The 19,365-nt window shown below is 52.2% G+C and overlaps 1 protein-coding gene across 2 annotated transcripts; it reads left to right on the forward strand.

Moving 5' to 3' along the window:
* The first annotated feature begins 12,711 nt into the window (after positions 1–12,711).
* Positions 12,712–19,223, forward strand: RABGGTA (Rab geranylgeranyltransferase subunit alpha). 2 transcript variants are annotated; one of them, XM_070377425.1, is made up of 17 exons: positions 12,718–12,874; positions 13,188–13,245; positions 13,416–13,526; positions 13,906–14,030; positions 14,211–14,398; positions 14,656–14,859; positions 15,165–15,248; positions 15,334–15,416; positions 15,505–15,606; positions 15,710–15,813; positions 15,909–15,962; positions 16,105–16,193; positions 16,291–16,379; positions 16,475–16,591; positions 17,205–17,318; positions 18,249–18,336; positions 19,009–19,223. In XM_070377425.1, exons 2-17 carry the CDS (start codon positions 13,243–13,245, stop codon positions 19,155–19,157), a joined length of 1,704 nt encoding a protein of 567 aa, XP_070233526.1. In that variant the 5' UTR covers positions 12,718–12,874; positions 13,188–13,242; the 3' UTR covers positions 19,158–19,223. The 2 variants fall into 2 exon arrangements, with proteins under 2 accessions (XP_070233527.1, XP_070233526.1); XM_070377426.1 differs by lacking the exon at positions 13,416–13,526 and having other exon boundaries at positions 12,712–12,874.
* Positions 19,224–19,365: the final 142 nt, after the last annotated feature.

Consider the following 19,365-nt stretch of genomic DNA (forward strand, 5'->3'; position numbering starts at 1 on the left):
AAGGCCCCTTTCCTCCACATCTGCTCCTGCTCTTCCCTGCAGAGCTGCCCGTCCCTTGCCCCAGCCAGGGAGCGGGGTACCTCCCCAGCCAGAAGCAGGCACACCCACCCCTTTTCCTCACTGCTTTCCCATGCCCTCATTCCTGCCGTCTCTTCAGGGATGCCCACTGCCTTCTAGCTGGGCCTGATCCCAGGGTGAGGCCCAATCCAGGGAAGGCAGAGTCCATGATATTCAGGATTTCTTGGAACTGGGGAGGAAAATCCCAAGGGAGAGGCAGAGGAATAGTTGATGACACTGACACACTCGCATTCTTGGGATGACACCCCAGGAACTGTTTCCTGAAGAACTGATCACAAGAACCTTTCAGAGCTGCTTTCCCTGCTTGGGGGTCTGTCCCAGCCTGAGGCAAGGCAACAGTGGGTGTGTTCCAAGGAGGAGCCAAGGGCCCCTTTGAGGCCACCTTCCCGCCAGCAGCTCCACGGTCATCAAGGTAATGGGAGAGCTACTATAAATCAGAGTGGCAGAGGCCATTTCTAATCTTCCAAAAAGGCAGGGGGAGAGCCGAGGCCTCCCACAGCTGCCTACAGAACCTATGGAAGCTGCGATCTTCCCGTGGCTTTCTGGGAATAGCCCCCAGTTACTGCTCCAGTGACTGCTGGGGTGGCTCTCTCACCCATGAGAGCTGATATGTGCATCTCCTCCAATCCTGCAGCCAGCCACTTCACGGTGGTTGCTTGAGTTTAGCCATGGTGAAAATATACATGCTACAGGAATCAACAACTGCTGTCAACCAGGGTTTTTTTCCTTTTTTTTTTTTTTTTTTTTTCAAAAGAGCCAGCCAGCTTACAAGCATGTGACTGGAACTGCGTACCTAAACTCCACCATTTGCTGAGGCACCCTGTTTAAATCAGAGCAATCAGATTTCCTCACCACCCTCTCACCCCCTTCCACTCACCACCCTAATCCCCCTGAGATTGGTCAGGGGCAACAGCAATTGCCTATATGCTTTAGGAAGGACAAGGGCCTCAGGATCTCCTCCAGCCTTCCACAGCCATCTTTAAAAGCCATCATTGGGACAAATCCTTTCATGAGGGCCTTGTCCCCTAAAGGTCACAAGGCATGATGGGAAGAAAATGGGCTTCAAAGGTGTACAAATCTGCATACAAACCCTGACTCCACTCCTTTGAAAATTAAGTGAAATAACACATATGGGCCAAGCAATATGGAGCCAGTAAAGTCAGTTCTTTCTCTTGACAAATATGCAAGAGTGTGCTTTGCAGCAGGCACAGTTCTTGGCTTTGGGAGAGCAGAGAACCAGACAGAGTAGGCTCCAGTCCACAGAGGACTTTCATTCAGCCCTGGAAGACCTTAGAAGTCAGTACAAACCTTCCACTTACCGTAGGAAGTGAGTGAACTGGGGCCCCAAGAGTCCACACCATGCAGGGTACAGCCTTGATCCTGGTGTCTCAAGAAGCCAGAGGGAGCGGTTTTCTTCAAAAGACACCACATTGCTTCCCTCCAACAAGACTTAATTAATCTTAGAAATGTAAACAGTAGAGTAGAGGTCTGAGAGAATGAAACACGGAGAAGAGTGTCAAGATCTGAGAAACCCAATAGCAGAGAGTCTTAGGACGTGTTGGGAGTCAGTATTCATTCAGAAACATTTCTTTTGACACCTGCATTCTGCCCAGCACCATGCTAGAGAAGACTGGTTCAATTTGATGAGATGGGTGCTGTAATAAGTACACAGTACAGAGTACAGGAGGAAGCAGCTGGCCTCATTAGGGAATTGAAGGGAGTGATATTGATCAGAGACTTAAAGAATGGGGGTAGAGTAGTTTTTCCTAACTGAGAAAAAAAAACAGGTATTGAAACACAGAATGTTGCAGGACAGCTAGAAGTTGCTATGACGTGACTGTAGATGTGATATGGGATAAATTTTCAGAGAAAGGAGATGAATACAGATCAGTGATTAAGATTTAAATTGTGGGTGGTAGGTTTCCATGAGGGATTCATCTAGACGCTGAGTGACTCTTAAGGCAGAATACCCAGGGGAGGTAGGTGGTTGGAGAGAGGCCAGCTGGAGCTCCAGTTCAGCTGTGGAGGTGACTTCCCTCGGAGCCCAGCAGGACAGCCTTAGAGTGTTCAGCCTCAGGGTAGCCCTGCTGGGACGAGAAGCTGGGCTTTCATTCCCCGCCACCACTACCACTGAGCAGTTGCCAGCCACAGCGTGGCCCAGGTGGGGCTGGGCGGGGTAAACCAGGTCCAGATCAAGGGCAGCCCTCCAAGAAGAGCTGCAGGTGTCAACCCTGAAAGCACTTGAAGGGGGCGTTGGGTACAAAAATGGAAAGGGGCATCCAGGCAGAGCTGGGCAGAGCACTAATGCTGTTGGCTACAGGAGGATGTAAGCGGGAGAGGAGTGTGCACAATTTGTATCTGAGGAAGCTGATGGGCTCAGGGGTGGGGAAGATGGACCGGGGGAAAACAGGCAGGCATCAGAAGAGCTGCGTGGAGTCTGACCAGTGTCCCAGGATGTGACGGCAGTGGGGATGTGGATTCAGGAGAGATTGCAGGAGGCAGAGTCAACAGACAGGGCCTGTCAGAAGGGAGGGGGCTGCTGCAGGACTGAAAGCAACAACAGGCACAGAGAAAGAAAGAGCATGCTGAAGCTGTGAAGGAGACACCAGCCTGCTGGAGGTCAGCCCTGGCGAGACACAGGCTGCTGAGATGGAGCCCCCTCCCCTACCAGAGCAAATCTAGGGACTTGGTCAGTCCCCAGGAGATGCTTAATCCCCTAAAGGAGCTCAGGCCAGGATGGAAAAGAGACTTTTGATTAGCATTTTAAAATGTACATTTCTAACAGCATTGTTTTAGAATGTGGGTCAGAATCCAAAAGGTATACAGAGGTAACGTGAGAAGCCTTCCTTTTATCCCTACTCACCACTGCCAGTCCCAACCTAGGAGCAGCCACAGAGAGAGCCCAGGCCTGTGCAAGCGGAGAGCTAAGCATACTCAGAGAAGAGATTTGACTGCATGCAAATCTGGGCCTCTCTTGTGCTAAGGGGTTGTATTTTCCAAGCTCGAAAGGCCTGTTCTGGCTCCTGTGTTCTACACTTCTAAGAAGGGCAGCCCTGGGTCCAGAGGCCCCACCACTTCCCACGTTCTTATGCAGCTGCTCCCATCGCCAAAACCTTCCCTACCCTGGTAGCAGGGAGAGTAACAGAAACAGCAACTGAAGGCCCAAGGAACGGAGACAAATGGCTGCAAGAAGCAGCAGTGGTGCCGAGGAGCTGGGCCTCAGCAGCCTGGCCAGCCCTGGGCTCCTCAGAAGCGGACCCACACTGCTCCTGCAAGATGCATGTCACACCTGAAGTGGACTCCTCTTTCTAGAGCAACTGCCCAAGCATTAGGGGTGCCCAGATGAGGCCACCTGTGGAGCTTCTGTCCCCAGAGAGTCCCCAAGGAGGTAGCTCTGACCAACTGGCTGACACAAAAAATGAGAAGGTGATGGAAGCAGGGCAGAACCATGGGGTATCAGATTCCAGCTTTCGGTCATTGTAATACGTTCAGTTCAGTTCAGTTCAGTTGCTCAGTCGAGTCCGACTCTTTGCGACCCCATGAATCGAAGCACGCCAGGCCTCCCTGTCCATCACCAACTCCTGGAGTTCACTCAGACTCATGTCCATCGCGTCAGTGATGCCATCCAGCCATCTCATCCTCTGTCGTCCCCTTCTCCTCCTGCCTCCAATCCCTCCCAGCATCAGAGTCTTTTCCAATGAGTCAGCTCTTCGCATGAGGTGGCCAAAGTACTGGAATTTCAGCTTTAGCATCATTCCTTCCAAAGAAATCCCAGGGCTGATCTCCTTCAGAATGGACTGGTTGGATCTCCTTGCAGTCCAAGGGATTCTCAGGAGTCCTCTCCAACACCACAAGCTAAATGACACACCCACCAGTGCCCTGACAGTTCTAAGGCCAACCATCAAAGATCAAAATGTGGGTGGTGGCCCAGTTCCTGGAAATCTCTGTCCCTTCCCCAAAATGGTTGGAATAACTCACCCATTCATTAGCCTGTGAAATTACCCAGCCCATAAAAACTGACACCCCATATTTCCGGGCCTCCTGTCTTCTGAGACGGCCCACACTCTGTGAAGCATGTTTCTCTCAAATAAATCCACTTCTTACCTATCCCTTTGTCTCTCACTGAATTCTTTCTGCAATGAGACATCAAGAACCTGAGCTTCATTAAATTCTGAGAACAGGCCTGTGATCTCAATTAAAAGACCATGAAGGGGGACTTCCCTGGTGGTCCAGTGGTTAAGAATCTGCCTGCTAATGCGGGGAACGCTGGCTTGATCCTTGGTCTGGGAAGATTCCACATGCCACCAGGCGACTAAACCTGTGCATCACAACTACTGAAGCCTGTGCGCCCAGAGCCTATGCTCTACAAGAGAAGCCACTGCAATGAGAAGCCTGAGCACTGGCAGCTAGAGAGTGGCCCCCACTTGCCCCAACTAGAGAAAGCCCACGAGCAGCAAGGAAGATCCAGCAGAGCCAAAAATAAATACAAATTTAAAGTGTGACTCTCCATAAACTTAAAAAAAAAAAAAGATGATGAGGGATTTCCCTGGTGGTCCTGTTGTTAAGAATCTGCCTTGCAATGCAGGGAACGTGGGTTTGATTCCTGGTCAGGGAATTAAGATCCCACATGCTATGGAGCAAGTAAGACCACATGCCGCAACTACAGAGCCTGCAAACCACAAGTAGAGAGTCCGTGTGCCTAAAGGAAAGATCGCACAGGACACAGTGAAGATCCGGAGTGCTGCAACCAAGACCCGAAACAGCCAAATACATAAACAGTAAAAAAATGTTTAGGCTTTGACATTTAAAATAAATACACAAATAAAAAACTGTGAGTTCAAGTCCCATTCTGGGTTTAGGCTGGACTTGAGTCACAGTCAGAGTTACACGGTTTCAGCAGTGTAAACGGGGCTGGCTGTAAATGTCTAACCTGGAGCCCATCTATTTCCTGCCTCCACCTCAGCTCCCTGCCCCCTGCTCAGGGGTCTGGGGCTTGGGAGAGGACTGCACAGGACAGCTGCCAGCTGTGGGGGGACCGGGGCCTCTGTGGGAACAAGCCCTGGGGAGGCTGGCCAAGCCTGCAAGCTCCCTGAACCTCAGCTCCAGGTCCTCCCTGCCCCACCCTTCCACTCCCCTCAGAACTCAAGCCTGAGTCATGATGGGTGCAAAGGGGATACAGAGACACAGTGTTGCTTTAGTCAGCAATTCCAGCCGTTCTGCTTCTTTGCACTGAATTCAGAGGTTCCACACCACTCCCCGTCCACTTCCTCCCCACCTCACATGAGGCCTAGGGTGCAGACACCTCTGACCACCCTTCCCCACCTCACCCTAAGCTCCCAGCTCTTGGATCTAAAGGATCTAAGTCCCAGCTCGGCCTCCTCTTCCCCACCCAGATGGGTGCAGCATATCTTGCTCTGACTGCCATGGCTCATCATTCATTCACTCACTCATTCATTCTTTCCCAGGACCCCTACCACCACCACTAGCTTTATCTGAATGCCCTAGGGCTATTTAATTTTCCTAGGGGCACTTACGACTCGATGAGACCATCTTTTGTATGTATTTGCTTCTATAGAGTGGGTCTCCCCAGCTTGAGAATAAGCTTTATGAGAGCAGGCACCTTGGCAGTCTTCATCATGCTGTGGGGTGAGCTGTATTGGTACTCAGGGATTACTACTCAAGGACTGACTGGCTGAATTATGTAAATGGTTGTTGAGTGGCTACCATGGTGCAGACACTGGACTAGGTGAGGGGACATGCAATCAAAGCAGCCTTCTTAAGAGAGCATGGCCAGAGAGAGAGCAGGGATGTGCACCCCTACAGGATGACCTGACTGCGGGCACCATAGGGTCTGCTGCTGGGGAGGCACAGAGGAGATGCGTGTTTGAGCCCCAAGCCAGGATTCCTCCCCGGCACCTGCAGCCCCATCTCCAAGCTCACTTCCCTGGGAATCTCACCCACTAGCATAAGAGCTCCTCCAGAGTCACACATGTCTCTCTAAGGGCAGAGCCATAATGTTACATTTGCCTATAACATTACTTGACTGCCTCTCTATACTGTTTCCAAAAGTTCTGTGGACAGCCCTGCTCGGGACCATAACTCCATGCATCCATATGGCCTCCATGCCTACCATGGCGTCCAGTTCTGGGGCACCCAGTCACTCTCTGTTGAACAAAGGAATGGACAGGGAAGAGGTAAGGGCTGGGTCCTCCCCCAAGCAAGCAGCCCCTCCTTCCTGGGACTGTCCTCTGTCCCTTGTTCTCATCTACCAGCCAGAGCACCCCACAGTCTCTCCTTGTTCTAAGGATTCTGTTTCTCATGCAGGCGTAGAGTCCAGGGCTACTACTTCTTGGCACCACTCGCATTGTATATGCCCCAAACCCAAGGCATGCCCTCGACTTGTGCACTGGTGGTTGTCATCCAGGCCATCAGGCAGTGAGTTTCTTGGCCATGTTCTCAGCCTCACCATACTCTGGGCAATTTTAAGGCCAGGTTGTCATCTTCACCAGCCACCATGCAGTACCTGGCTTTTGTAACAGAGACTAGTTCTGGCTCAAGAAGTTTTTCCAGCTTTTCAATTGCATTTCCTGGTTGCTTTCCCTTCATCTCTTCCCCTAGATTTGCCAACCTGAGTCAGCACCTGCCACACCCTGGGGGAAATAAGATGCTCTAGCATGGGGACTTTCCCTCTGGGGCCCTTCTGTCTTTGGGGCCCAGCCTTGGCACCCTGCCCTTCCCTCTCACTGGCCAATCTGTTCCCTCTTCTTCTCCAGTTATGGGTATCTGGTGGCACCACTGGTCATCAAGGAATTTCCCCAACCTGGCAGAGCAAACTGAGGAGCCCTCAGATCAAGTACAAAGGACCCCAGAACCTTGGGGAGGTGGTGAATATAAAGGATCTTCTTGGACTTTGAGTCATTCTAGCCCTCTGGGCCATCCCAAGAGTCAGATTCCTTCATAACTTTGGAGAACATTCTAGTCCTCGAATATTCTCTACCCCATTTTCACAAAGTTGTCAACCAGCATACATTTGGTTATCCCCCTCTCTCATGATGGTGAATTCACCACCACTTATTTAGGCCCATTCTATCTTTGGACAGCTTTAATTGTAAGAAAGTCTTCCCCCATAGCAAGTGTATATACATTCACTGGTCTTTGTTCTTTGCTCTCAAGATTAACAGAATCAATATGGCTTCTGTTCCAACTAGAAGCCCTTAGAATCTGAAGATCCTCTGCCCCTTGAGTCTTCTCCCCCAGTTTGACATTCCCATGTCCTCTTTCTGGTCATGGCCTGTTCTCACCATCTTGATTTCTCCCTCCGGACCTTGCTGATTGTCCCTGTCCCTCTTAAAATGGACCACACACTCCCAACAGGGTCTGACCATCACAGATCTGGGGCCTCTGCACCCCCTCATTCTGGGTCCTAAAGTTCTCTTCATACTGCTCAAAGTCAGGCCACTACTTCTGGCAAGGTGCTAGCTCTTACCAGCCCTGACCCAACCAGAATCACCCTGTCTGCCCACTGGTGTCATTCCATTGCCCACACATCATGCCCTTGTGCAGAGGATGGTTTGAGGACCAAAGAACCAGACTGTGCCTCTGTCCCTGTTCAATGCCATCTGGTCAAATCTGGGCCTCAAATTAAGTTTAGATCTGGATTCCGTCATCCAGCATTGCTCCCAACTATGTGTTAGCAGCCTTCAGTTCTTGAGAATGGCAGTGTGCTCAGCCAGCATGCCACTGAAAAGTGCCACCACCAGTAGAGACTTCCCTCTAAGTTGACAAACACACATTAATCACCGTTATTTGGAGATGAAATTCCTACCAGTTATATCTACTATCCTATCATCCTACCCACAGTTAACCATTTTGTCCCTAAACATGTCCCAGGATGGAGCTGATGGCTGCAGAACCTCTGTGATAATCACTGGGAAACCTGGTTTCCAGCCCTGGCTGCCACCAACGTGTATGTAATTTCATGTTACCAAGTGTGTAAGGGCTGCTGGGAAATAAGCAGGAGCCAGATGATCCATCGAGCCCTCTCCAGCTCTGATGTCCTGTTTTGGTGGTGGTCAAGGTTAGAGAGAAGGTCAAGAAGCTGAGGGAGAGGAGCTTCCATGTTGCAAGAGACAGGAAGTGGGCACTTCTGCTCCTGTGTAGAGAAGCTTCATCTCCGCCCTTCCTTCAGGGTGGCAGGTGGCAGGCTCAGATATTCCCCCTTGCAACTCCTTTACTGCCACTTAAGCTGATCTCTGGGCTTCCCAAAAGCCCAGGATAAAAAAAAAAAAAAAAAGTGCTGATGGTAAAAAAAAAAAAAAAAACAACCCTACCTGACAATGCAGGAGATGTAAGAGATGCCAGTTCAATCCCTGGGTCAGAAAGATCCCTTGGATGAGGAGATGGCAACCCACTCCAGTATTCTTGCCTGGAGAATTCCATGGACAGAGGAGCCTGGCCCAGACTTCCCAACATTTGATTTCCCCTCAAGTGCCTGGGGTGCCCCCTCCAAACATCTAACCACTGCTTGCTTGATACCCTGCAGAACTATGGCCTCAAGAAGATCCAGGCCATCAGTTCTGACCATCATCCAGACCATCAGTTCCTCCCAGTAGAACTCCCTTCCAACCTGGCTCTCCAGAACACCCACCCCAGCTTCCCAGAAGTCTTGCGACACTTCACATCCCCACACTCTGGACGTTTGTTGGGCGCAGCTGAGCACAGTGGACAAGCTAGATGGAGGGAAAGTAAGGTGTCTTCTGAAATCAGACAGCCAAGGTTGGTTGGTTGGTCAGTTTGTTTTAGAGAAGGCGAAAACTTTATTGGGTGTATATAAAGGGTGATTTCAGTTGTCCTCTGAAGGGCACCCTGACTTTCAGCGTGAGACCAGGCTGCATCACTTACAAACTGTGTGACCTTGGGCAGAATCTCAGTTTCTTTTTATCCTGGTTGTAAAGAATTTAGTTGTTATTAATATTGGCTTCAAGGTCACAGAACCTCTCTTCATAGTCTATTTCTTCCTTCACTCCCCAGTGAGGATTCTTCACCCCACCGCCCAAGTCTGGCCTTGACATGCCTCTACTAGAGTTTGTCGGTGGGTCTCTCAACTCTGCCTCCCGTGGTCCCCATTCCCTACTGGGTGGAATTCCTGCCTGTGCCCACCCTGCCCTCTTCTGTTATCGACAACAGCAGTTTTAGTCATCTGACTTTGGTTGATTGGTGTTCAGTTAGCACAGGATTGAGATCAGAGGGTATACATTTTAGTTAGAGAGACTAATCACAAACTCGGTGAGTGAGCGCAGTGTTAGGGGCACTTGGTTTCCTCCCAGCTGTGTGGCCTTGGGCAAGCAACTTGACCTCTGTGGGAACCCACTGAATGCACTGGTCCTCACCGTGCAATCATGATAGGTGGTGAGTGCCCCAAATAGGATGTCTGGGCCAGGTCAGTTCTCGGTTATTCTTGCTCTTTTCTCTGCACAGAAGGGAGTAAAATCCTTTCCTCAAGCATCATTCAGACTGTGGCCTCAGACACCTGCCTGCTTCCCACTTATCCCACACAGGAGGCCAAATATAACTCCTGACACATCCTTTTGCCTTAAAGCAAGAGGCTTGTCTTGGCTCCACTGCTCTTATCTCTACAGGCACCTGGTTCAGTCTCTGCCAGCCAGCTAAGTCTGTTTGGCTATCTCTCACCCACCTTCCTGTCATAACACGTGCTTGAAATGCCCTTCCTGTCCTCTTTCCAAAACCAGGCCCCACCTTCTTGGAAGCAGATTTAAGAATCACTTCCTCCCTTAAGTCTGCTTGACTCAAACCTCCCAGTTTCAGGATTGCTAATCACGAAAAAATATTTCATGCCTACTGCAGCCTTCCTCCACCCCGTCTCCTCCACCCTTTGCGACTATGACGTAATAAGATTGCACCTGTCACATCTGTACCTGTGGGCACCTGTCTTTCCAGATATCTGGTTGTACATGTGAGTGGTTACAGAGTAGGAGGCAAGAATAGACAGTGACCAAAAACTCAACCAACAAAACAAAAAAGTAGCTGGTGAGGTGGAGAGAGGACTGGGCCAGATCAGACCTATGTCCATTTGACCACTTACTACATGGGTGACACTTAGCAAGTTACTTAGCCTTTCTCTTTGAGCCTCTATCTCCTGGCATATTTGTTAAGAAAATCAGAAAATTACTAGGACTTCCCTGGTGGTCCAGTGGTTAAGAATCTGCCTGCCAATGCAGGGGACATGGGTTTGATCCCCGGTCAGGGAACTCCAGCATTCTTGCCTGGAGAATCCCAGGGACCGGGGAGCCTGGTGGGCTGCCGTCTATGGGGTCGCACAGAGTCGGACACAACTGAAGTGACTTAGCAGCAGCAGCAGCAGCGGCAGGAAACTAAGATAGCACATGTTGTGGGGCAACTAAGCCCGCATGCCACTAGTAGAGAGAAGTCCCCACACGCTGCGATGAACACCCAGCCCAGCCAAAAAGAAAAAAGTACTACTATTATTATTTACCTTATCCAGTACTGTCCTTGCTCAGTACTGTTCAGACTCTGTCCTAAACACTTTACATAGACTTTTACATTTAATTTTCACTCAACACTAGCAGGTAGGTAACATTATTTTCCCTATGCTTCAGTTGAAAATACTGAGACACAGTAGAAACTCAACACAGATATTAAGTACCTTGCCCAGGTCACATAGCTAAAAAATGGCAAAGCCAGAATTTGCACCTAGGCAGTTGGATCCCAGAGTCCATGTTCCTAAGCACTCTCCTTACTGCCTCCCACATGTAATCCTGTGTGTGTGCAAAGCCCTTGACACAGTGCTTGTCACTTCAGTCCCAGTGAGGAAGGTGACTGCAAGTGTAGGAGGCCAGGGCAAGTGTCTCTTTCCCTGAAGCATGTCAGGACAGAATAGAGAGCGGACACTTTACACGCATTTCCAGGGCCTAAGAAAGGTGGGGAAGAAATATAAAGAATTTAAAGCCATATTTTCCTACCCAGATGTGTCTTATAAACACACATATGCCACATGGACACACACTTCTCACAAATACATCACACTCACACATACACAATCAGTGGCCACTCTGAACCCATGAAACTTCCATCAGGAAACCTTCCTGAGCTGGTCCAGGCCTCACAATCTCTCAGATCCCTAAATGTGTACAGCACTGACCATTAGGCCCAGCCAAGCCAGCCCTCACTATGTAGTGTTCTATTCATTCAAATAACTATGCAATAACTACTGAAAATCGGGACCAAGTATTGGAGAAGGAGGACCAAAAAAAATGTTGTTTCTGTCCTCCAGGAACTTTGAATCTCCTAGGAGAATCTAGCATACACATCAAGACGTCACAGTAGGACAAAGGAATAAGTGTTGTCAGTGACAGACAGGTATTTTGGAAAGCTTCCTAGAGGTGACACTTGAGTTAAATTTTAAAGGTGAACAGGAGTTATTCTGGCAAAGGAAGAGGTGTGGAGGAAGGAGAGTAAGGAAGAGGGAACAGGTTAACAAGCTTGGGAAACCCCAAGTCGTTCTATCAGCTGAAATGAAGAGTTTCTCATAGAGGCAGAACATGAGGCCATAGGGATAAGCAGGGCCCAAATGCCAAAAAGCCTGATGTGCTGACCTGAGAGATTCAGAGTCTTTCCCAAAAAGGGTCATGGAAGGGTTTTTGGCAGAGAAACATCACAATCGAATCTGCATTTCAGAAAGGTTGACTCAGCAACACAGAGATAAAGGGGTGACAGGGTGAAAATGAGGGGACATTGAAAAGACTTTCAACTATCTCTGGAATAAATGAACTGAAATTCTTATCACAGTGGGAATGGAGAGGGTATTTATGAGATACTATGGAAAAGTGCGGAGGTCATCCACTGATATAGGTAACATGAAGGTCAAAGGTTAGACTGGAAGGAGAGGAGCCAATGATACTTTTTGACTTCTGGAGTTCCAGGTGTCTCTTGGACACCCAGGTGATACCTAATAGGCTTATGAATATGTGTGTGTCTGTATTTTTCCCCATTATTACAGTTTTCAAGACATATGGACTGGAGATACAAGTTTGAGTGCCAGGGCAGTACAGGTAGCAAGAATGTCGATGTAGTCACTCAGAGAAAGTGTGGGCCAGGAGGTCTGTGGACTCAGGACTGAGCTCTGAGGAGCTCCAACTTCAAGCAGTTGAAGGCTTGGATTTGTGAACATTCTTCCAGGAGCAGGGTGTGAAGAAAGGAGTGAGAAAAGGAGATCAACAACATTTAGGGGAAAACAAGGTGAACAGACGAGAAGAGAGGGACGAAACTGCAGGAGAGACCAGAACACGGTGTCAGGTCGAGGCAAGTCAGTAGCATCAAACACTGCAGACGTCAACGAAGATAAGGACAGGAAACTTCATGTTAGGTTTGGCAACTAAGAGGTGGCCAGTGCGGCCAGAGTGAGGTCACTCGAGCGATGAAAGGGTGGGTTTCCGGCTGTTGAAATCTTTTCAACTGAAACGCAGTTTGAGCATCTGGCTGGGAGCTGCACCCCGCGCTGCTTTCCCGAGTTCCTCAGAGTCGAGCGTTCACACTGACACACCAGAAGACTAACAGGAACTTGGCGTTTTCGAACAGAGCGCGCAGGAATCCTGCGCAGGCGCTTCCGAAGTCGGTCGGCTCTCCCGCGAGCCCCTCCCCAGGCCTGCAGAGGGAGCTGCGCCTCGGAGAATCCAGGGCGTGACGCCGCTCTAGCCAGCGCTCGGGCTCGGTGGCGGGCGCCGCAGCTCCGCGTCCGGCTCGCCTCCTCCCAGCACAGGTGGGTCCGCCCGCGGTGGGCAGCAGTGCTTGGGAGCCGTGGGGCGGGCGGGTAGCGGCAACCTCTGGGCACGGAGTGGTCCCCATCACCTACGTGCCCCAACTCGGGCTCGGCTCCGGCGGATCGGGCTGTGGCCAGGGCCGCACGTGTGCAAGTCCGGTTCGGGTGGGTTCCTCCTGGACTTGCAGTGTCTGTCCCAGGACCCCTTAACACCCCAGGGGTCTCCGCCCGGGCTTGCTCACGGCTTCCTGGGGACATCGAGGGGCGGAGCTCCAAGGGGCGGGACTCCCATGATTGACACGTCTTTCGCCAGGTTTCACGGGCACCAGTGGACCCTTCTTCCCCTGCCCTGAATCTGAGCCAGCACCATGGTGAGAACCCTGAGCCCAGCTCCTCACCTCCGCATGCTCATGCCCTTGCCCTTGTCCGGCGTGGGCTTGCCTCCGTTGCCCGATATAAACCTGGGGCTCTGCAGGGGTGGTTCCGGTGGGTCTGCCCCAGCAAGGCAGCCTGCACTCCTGCAACCCGCCCATCCCTATAGCACGGGCGCCTGAAGGTGAAGACATCGGAAGAGCAAGCGGAAGCCAAAAGACTAGAGCGGGAACAGAAGCTGAAGCTATACCAGGCAGCCACCCAGACTGTATTCCAGAAGGTGGGGCCCTCAGAGGTAGTCCTCTCCCACCGTGGCTCCCTTAGCATAGTACTTGGCCAAGAACTGCGCCTCAGAGTCAGGTTGCTTGAATCCACATCTAGGTTCTATCACTTACTAGCTGTGTGTCCTTAGGCAAGCTACTGAATCTCTTTGGACCTCAATTTGCCCATCTGTAAAACAGGGCTAACGATTGCACTTACTGCATAAGGCTGTTGTGAAAATCAATGATTGCAAGATTACATATTATCCCATAAAGGGCTTTGTATAGTACTTGTAGTAAAGTGTGGCATTCACAGAACATTCAGTAGTTCTATTTATGTTATGAAGCTCTGTAGCAGAAGAGTGATGTGATCCCTGATCCTGCTATCTGTCTTCTCAGCGCCAGGCTGGAGAACTGGATGAGTCAGTGCTGGAACTGACAAGCCAGATTCTGGGAGCCAACCCTGACTTTGCCACCCTCTGGAATTGTCGACGAGAGGTGCTCCAGCAGCTGGAGGTCCAGAAGTACGTAAGAGTTTAGGGCCCAAGGAAGATGGCCCTCGCTCTGGCCCTGCCCGGCCTGGGTCCAGGGGTGAAAGAAGAATGGGGCAGCCAGGGGCATAGGCGGAGGGCTGGGTGCAGAAAGTCAGGGGTGAACTGAGACTGGGTGTTGGAGGGCCCTGACCCCCATTCCTCTGGGCACAGGTCCCCCGAGGAGTTGGCCACTTTGGTGAAGGCAGAACTGGGCTTCCTGGAGAGCTGCCTGAGGGTGAACCCCAAGTCTTATGGTACCTGGCACCACCGCTGCTGGCTGCTGAGCCGCCTGCCAGAGCCCAACTGGGCCCGGGAGCTGGAGTTGTGTGCCCGCTTCCTCGAGGTTGATGAGCGGAACTGTACGTGCCTGCAGATTCTGTCTCCCTGCCTACACCTGCCCCATGTCCCGGTAGTAGGGCCTCAGTAAGGTCCAGAGTTGGGAGGGATGGCCAGGATGGGCCCACTGAGCTGATGACACAAGGGATGATGAGGTCAAATATGTCCTCCATGGAGGGCACAGAGGTGTTTCTTGGGGTCTCCAAGGGGATGCCAGGGTCCCAGCCAGGCAGCTCTTCTTGCCCTGCTTCTGAGATGTGTTGTCTGCCTATGCCCCTAGTTCACTGCTGGGACTACCGGCGGTTTGTGGCTGCACAGGCAGCTGTGCCCCCTGCAGAGGAGCTTGCCTTCACTGACAGCCTCATCACCCGAAACTTCTCCAACTACTCCTCCTGGCATTACCGCTCCTGCCTCTTGCCCCAGCTGCACCCTCAGCCAGACTCAGGACCCCAGGGGCGCCTCCCTGAGGATGTGCTGCTCAAAGGTAAGCAGGGTCAGGGCGTGCTTGAGAGGACTCTGCCATGCTGCCCTTCTGACCCTGATGCCTAGACCTGCTCTTGAAGCTACCACTCGGGAAAATGCCTGGCTCTGGGGATGCATAAGATCCAGCCCCTGGCTGCAGAGAGCCCAAGTGTCAACTTGGCTCCTGATGTATGCAGCCCCTGGGTAAGGCTGGCATATAAGTGAAACTGAAGGCAGGAAGTTCTCCAAAGAGAGGGCAGTATGTGGGGGTAGACAGGAGCCCAGAAGGGTCCTAACCAAAGCCCCATGCCTCCTTGGCCCCTGCAGAGCTTGAGCTGGTGCAGAACGCCTTCTTCACTGATCCCAATGATCAGAGTGCCTGGTTCTACCATCGGTGGCTCCTGGGACGAGGTGAACAGTACAGAAGAGGTGGGGATTGGAGCCAAGAAGGAATGGAAGGATATTTAAGGAGACCTGAGACTATTTCTTCCCACAGCTGATCCCCAGGATGCCCTACGCTGCCTGCACGTGAGCCGGGATGAGGCTTGCCTGACTGTCTCCTTCTCTCGGCCCCTCCTCGTGAGTCCTGAAGCTTTTGCTGAAGGGTACCATGGATGGTGGGCCTAGTGCCGTTGGAGTGATGGTCTGTCTCTGTCCCCTGCACCAGGTGGGCTCCGGCATGGAGACCTTGCTGCTCATGGTTGATGAGTCACCCCTGGCTGTGGAGTGGAGGACCCCAGAGGGCAGGAACCGGCCTAGCCACATCTGGGTATCCCAGGGTTGGTGGGTGGAGTCGGGGCTGGGACAGGGCTGGGGTGGGACAGTCAGAAAAGTGGTGCAGCCTGGGCTTTCTCTTAACCCTGTGCTCCCAGCTCTGTGACCTGCCCGCCACCTCCCTCAACGATCAGTTGCCCCAGCATACATTTCGTGTCATTTGGACGGCAGGTGATGCCCAGAAGGAGTGTGTGCTCTTAAAGGTGAGCCAGCCTGCAGCCTCCCCGCTTTGCAGCAGCACCCCCCATCCCTGTCTTCCTCTCACGGGTGTCCTCTCCTACCCCTGCTCTGTCTCTCAGGCCGCCAAGAGGGCTGGTGCCGGGACTCCGCCACGGATGAGCAGCTCTTCAGGTGATGAGCACAGGGAAGCACACAGACAGGAGCAGGGCTGTGCACTCTGGGCAGCTGGGTGGGATGCCGGGGGCTCAAGTAGATGTCTCAGACTGGCTACTGGGGATGACCAGCACTGCTCCCCCACCCTGCCCACCCTCAGGTGTGAGCTGTCAGTGGAGAAGTCCACGGTGCTACAGTCGGAGCTGGAATCCTGTAAGGAGCTGCAGGAGCTGGAGCCTGAGAATAAATGTGAGGCCCGATTCCCCTGAGCTCCTGCTTCTCTAAGGAGGGCCCATCCTAGACAGGCTCCTTGCTAGGACCTTCCTAATCCCCGCCCTCTCCCCAGGGTGCCTACTCACCATCATCTTGCTGATGAGGGCGCTGGACCCCCTGCAGTACGAGAAGGAGACACTGCAGTACTTCCAAACCCTCAAGGCAAGTTGGGTCCGCGGGAGTTGGCACGGGGGCAGCCCATCACGCAGGGGGCAGGCAGCTGACACACAGTCCCTGTGCCCTCTTCTCCCTGCCAGGCTGTGGACCCAATGAGGGCAGCGTACCTGGACGACCTGCGCAGCAAGTTCCTGCTGGAGAACAGCGTTCTCAAGATGGAGTACGCGGAGGTGCGCGTGCTGCACCTGGGTCACAAGGTAGGGCGTGCGCATGCGCCTTCCCCACCCTCGCCCGCTGGCCCGCCTCCCTCTTCCTCAGGACCCGGCAGTGTCTATATCTGCTCCTCAGGCCTCAGCCAAGACACTCAGCGTCCCCCGCTTTGCCTTCCATCTCACATGCCCTTCTGGACGTTTCTTCCTTAGCTCATTCCGTGCTTCTCTCCCTGGGGCAGACCCCACCACCTAACAGCTGAATAGTTCTCAGAGATTTCTGACAAACTCCTGACTCTCTTTTTCCTCTGTAGTCCTTCCTAATCAATCTCCCCAACACGTTATTTTTATCATGGCGCTGCTGCCCACCTTTGCTCCCACCAAACCAACTCCGGGCTCACCAGGCCCTCCCCCACTAGTGGTCTGTGTTCATCCCAGCACCGTGTACCTGCCCTGCTCCCTGCACCACAGGCCACCGGCCCCGTGTCCTTGATCTGCAGCATGTACTGCCGGGGGTGGTGAGGTATGCTTCCAGCTGCTCCCTCCTGTCCTCAGCTGGGGTCCCCTAGGGCCTGTGTGGGGCGCACTGGGCGAAGGCCTGATAAACGACAGCTGAGAGCTGTCCCCCAGGCCTCGCTGGGTATCTCGTCCCCCTCCTCAGGATCTGACGGTGCTCTGCCATCTGGAGCAGCTGCTCTTGGTCACTCACCTTGACCTGTCACACAATCGTCTCCGAGCCCTGCCCCCTGCCCTGGCTGCCCTGCGCTGTCTTGAGGTAAAGCCCCCAATCCTCTGTCATTGTTCTGGGTTTTCCTTTCTGCCTCAGCGATTCTCTTATCTACTTCTTCTCATGTGTCCTTGTGAATACATAGTAACTCATGCTAATGTCTGGGCTTCATACCACATTCTTCAGTTTATTTCTTATCTTTCTAAATCCTGTTGGCCCCTAGTATCCTGAGCTCACTTTCTCTAAAAAGGCTTCTAACCACTAATATCTCCAAAATTCCTAATCCCTATAAGCTATAGTAAAATATGCTAACATTACAACATTCCTTAAATCTTTAGCTTCTAACTATTTTAATTATTCCTAAGCCCTTCAGCAAACTCCTTTGCCATAAACATTTCCCTCACAAACAGGTTTCAGATAGCAATCCCTCCCATGGCCTCAAGCTGCGGCCTACGTGCTCATCCTGGAACACTCTTCTGTAAAGGTCCTTGAACGAATGTCAATGATTAACTTTATGAATTATTCTCTGAGCACAGCTGCAGAAGGCTTTGTGCCTTCTCATGCTCCTCTCAAGAACAATAAGCACCTTAATATTCCTTTCAACTCAATATTCCTTTCAACTCAGCCGAGGAGAGGAAAAAACAAGTCAGAATCACAAGGCCTAACTCCTTCATCCCAAGTCTGTGCCTGCGGGACAAGGAGAGGGAGTTGGGGCTGTGCCTCCATTTTGTCAGTAATGCCTAACGTGGCTCCTGACACCTTTCCCCTTCCTCCACCTCAGAAGTCTCCCCACCCTACTAAGAGATGTCAGGGTCCTCCAGCCCCTACAGATGACCCCAGCCTTCTCTTCTGTCACCCAGCCTGATCCCAGGAGCCCTTCCATACCCTGTAAGCTGATCACCCTAGGCTCCCCAGTGGCTTGTACCAATCCCATACTGACAGCTGCCTGCCTGCCTGCCTTGTCTTCCCTGCTCCCAGGTGCTACAGGCCAATGATAACGCAATCGAATCCCTGGATGGTGTCACCAACCTGCCCCGGTTGCAGGAGCTCATCCTGTGTAACAACCGTATCCTTCCGTCTGGGTGCCGTTCAGACAGCAGGGAGGGCAAGGTGCCACACCAGGAAGGGATGGCCAGGAGGCAGGATGGGCATGCCCTGGGCTTGAGGAGGGGGTGTTGGCCATCTAAGCTGAGGAGAGGATAGCCTGACGCTGTATGAGGCTGTCATTGAAAACTGTCATTGTCATTGAAAACTCTCACTGGTAGAGTTTTGCAGGATGGAAGGAAGTGACTCCCTCAAACCTGAGTTCACAAACCGCTGCCTATAGATGCTCTTGGGTACCACATCGTATGTTTAAAATAAGGAGGTTTTATATTCTTTAAAAAATCTAGAATTCTGATTCTTCTCAAAACGTGTAAGTTGAAGCATGCTTTGGCCTGCATTTCTACTTGGGAGCCCTTGGCCATTGATGAATGATGGGCGCCTCTGCAGCAGGGGCTGGCTTTCCCCTTGGCCACAGTTTCCACCACTCTTCTGGGACCATATCGCATCAGGGTCCTACGCCTCCTGCCTGGCCCCCGGCAGGTATCTGCAGCCTAGAGGCCTGTGTCCTACTGGGAAGTGGCCAAGGGGCCCATCCAGCAGGCTGCTCAGTAGCAGTGCTCGTTCTGCAGTGACAGGTGTTCAGGAGCAAGCGGATCTGGAGAACCAGCTGAGCTTTCCTTGACTCCTGCCCAAGGCCTCCAGCAGCCTGTGGTGCTCCAGCCTCTCACCTCCTGCCCCAGGCTGACCCTCCTCAACCTGCAGGGCAACCCGCTGTGCCAGGCGGAGGGCAGCTCGGAGCACCTGGCCGAGCTGCTGCCTTCGGTTAGCAGCATCCTCACCTAAGAGGCCCTGCCCCCACCCTTGCCCTTTAACTTATTGGAACTGAATAAACAATGAAGAGGTCCCTGAGCGCTGCTAAGCTGCTGCCGCCACCACCATTATTGCTGTCACCACTGCATTTCTGGACAAGAAAGGGAGAGAGATGTGTCGGCTCCCCCTCTCTGCTTCTGTTTTATGCTCAGTCTTGCTGTTCCCTGTCGCGGAGCATCAG

Source organism: Bos mutus, chromosome 10 (genome assembly GCF_027580195.1).
Source record: "Bos mutus isolate GX-2022 chromosome 10, NWIPB_WYAK_1.1, whole genome shotgun sequence".
NCBI classification, from domain to species: domain Eukaryota; kingdom Metazoa; phylum Chordata; class Mammalia; order Artiodactyla; family Bovidae; genus Bos; species Bos mutus.

Excerpts from the sequence above, each read along its gene's own strand:
- RABGGTA (XM_070377425.1), top strand. Across the intron at positions 16,380-16,474 it reads AGTACTTCCAAACCCTCAAG|GCTGTGGACCCAATGAGGGC; the intron begins GCAAGTTGGGTC and ends TCTCCCTGCCAG. Across the intron at positions 16,592-17,204 it reads TGCTGCACCTGGGTCACAAG|GATCTGACGGTGCTCTGCCA; the intron begins GTAGGGCGTGCG and ends CCCCCTCCTCAG.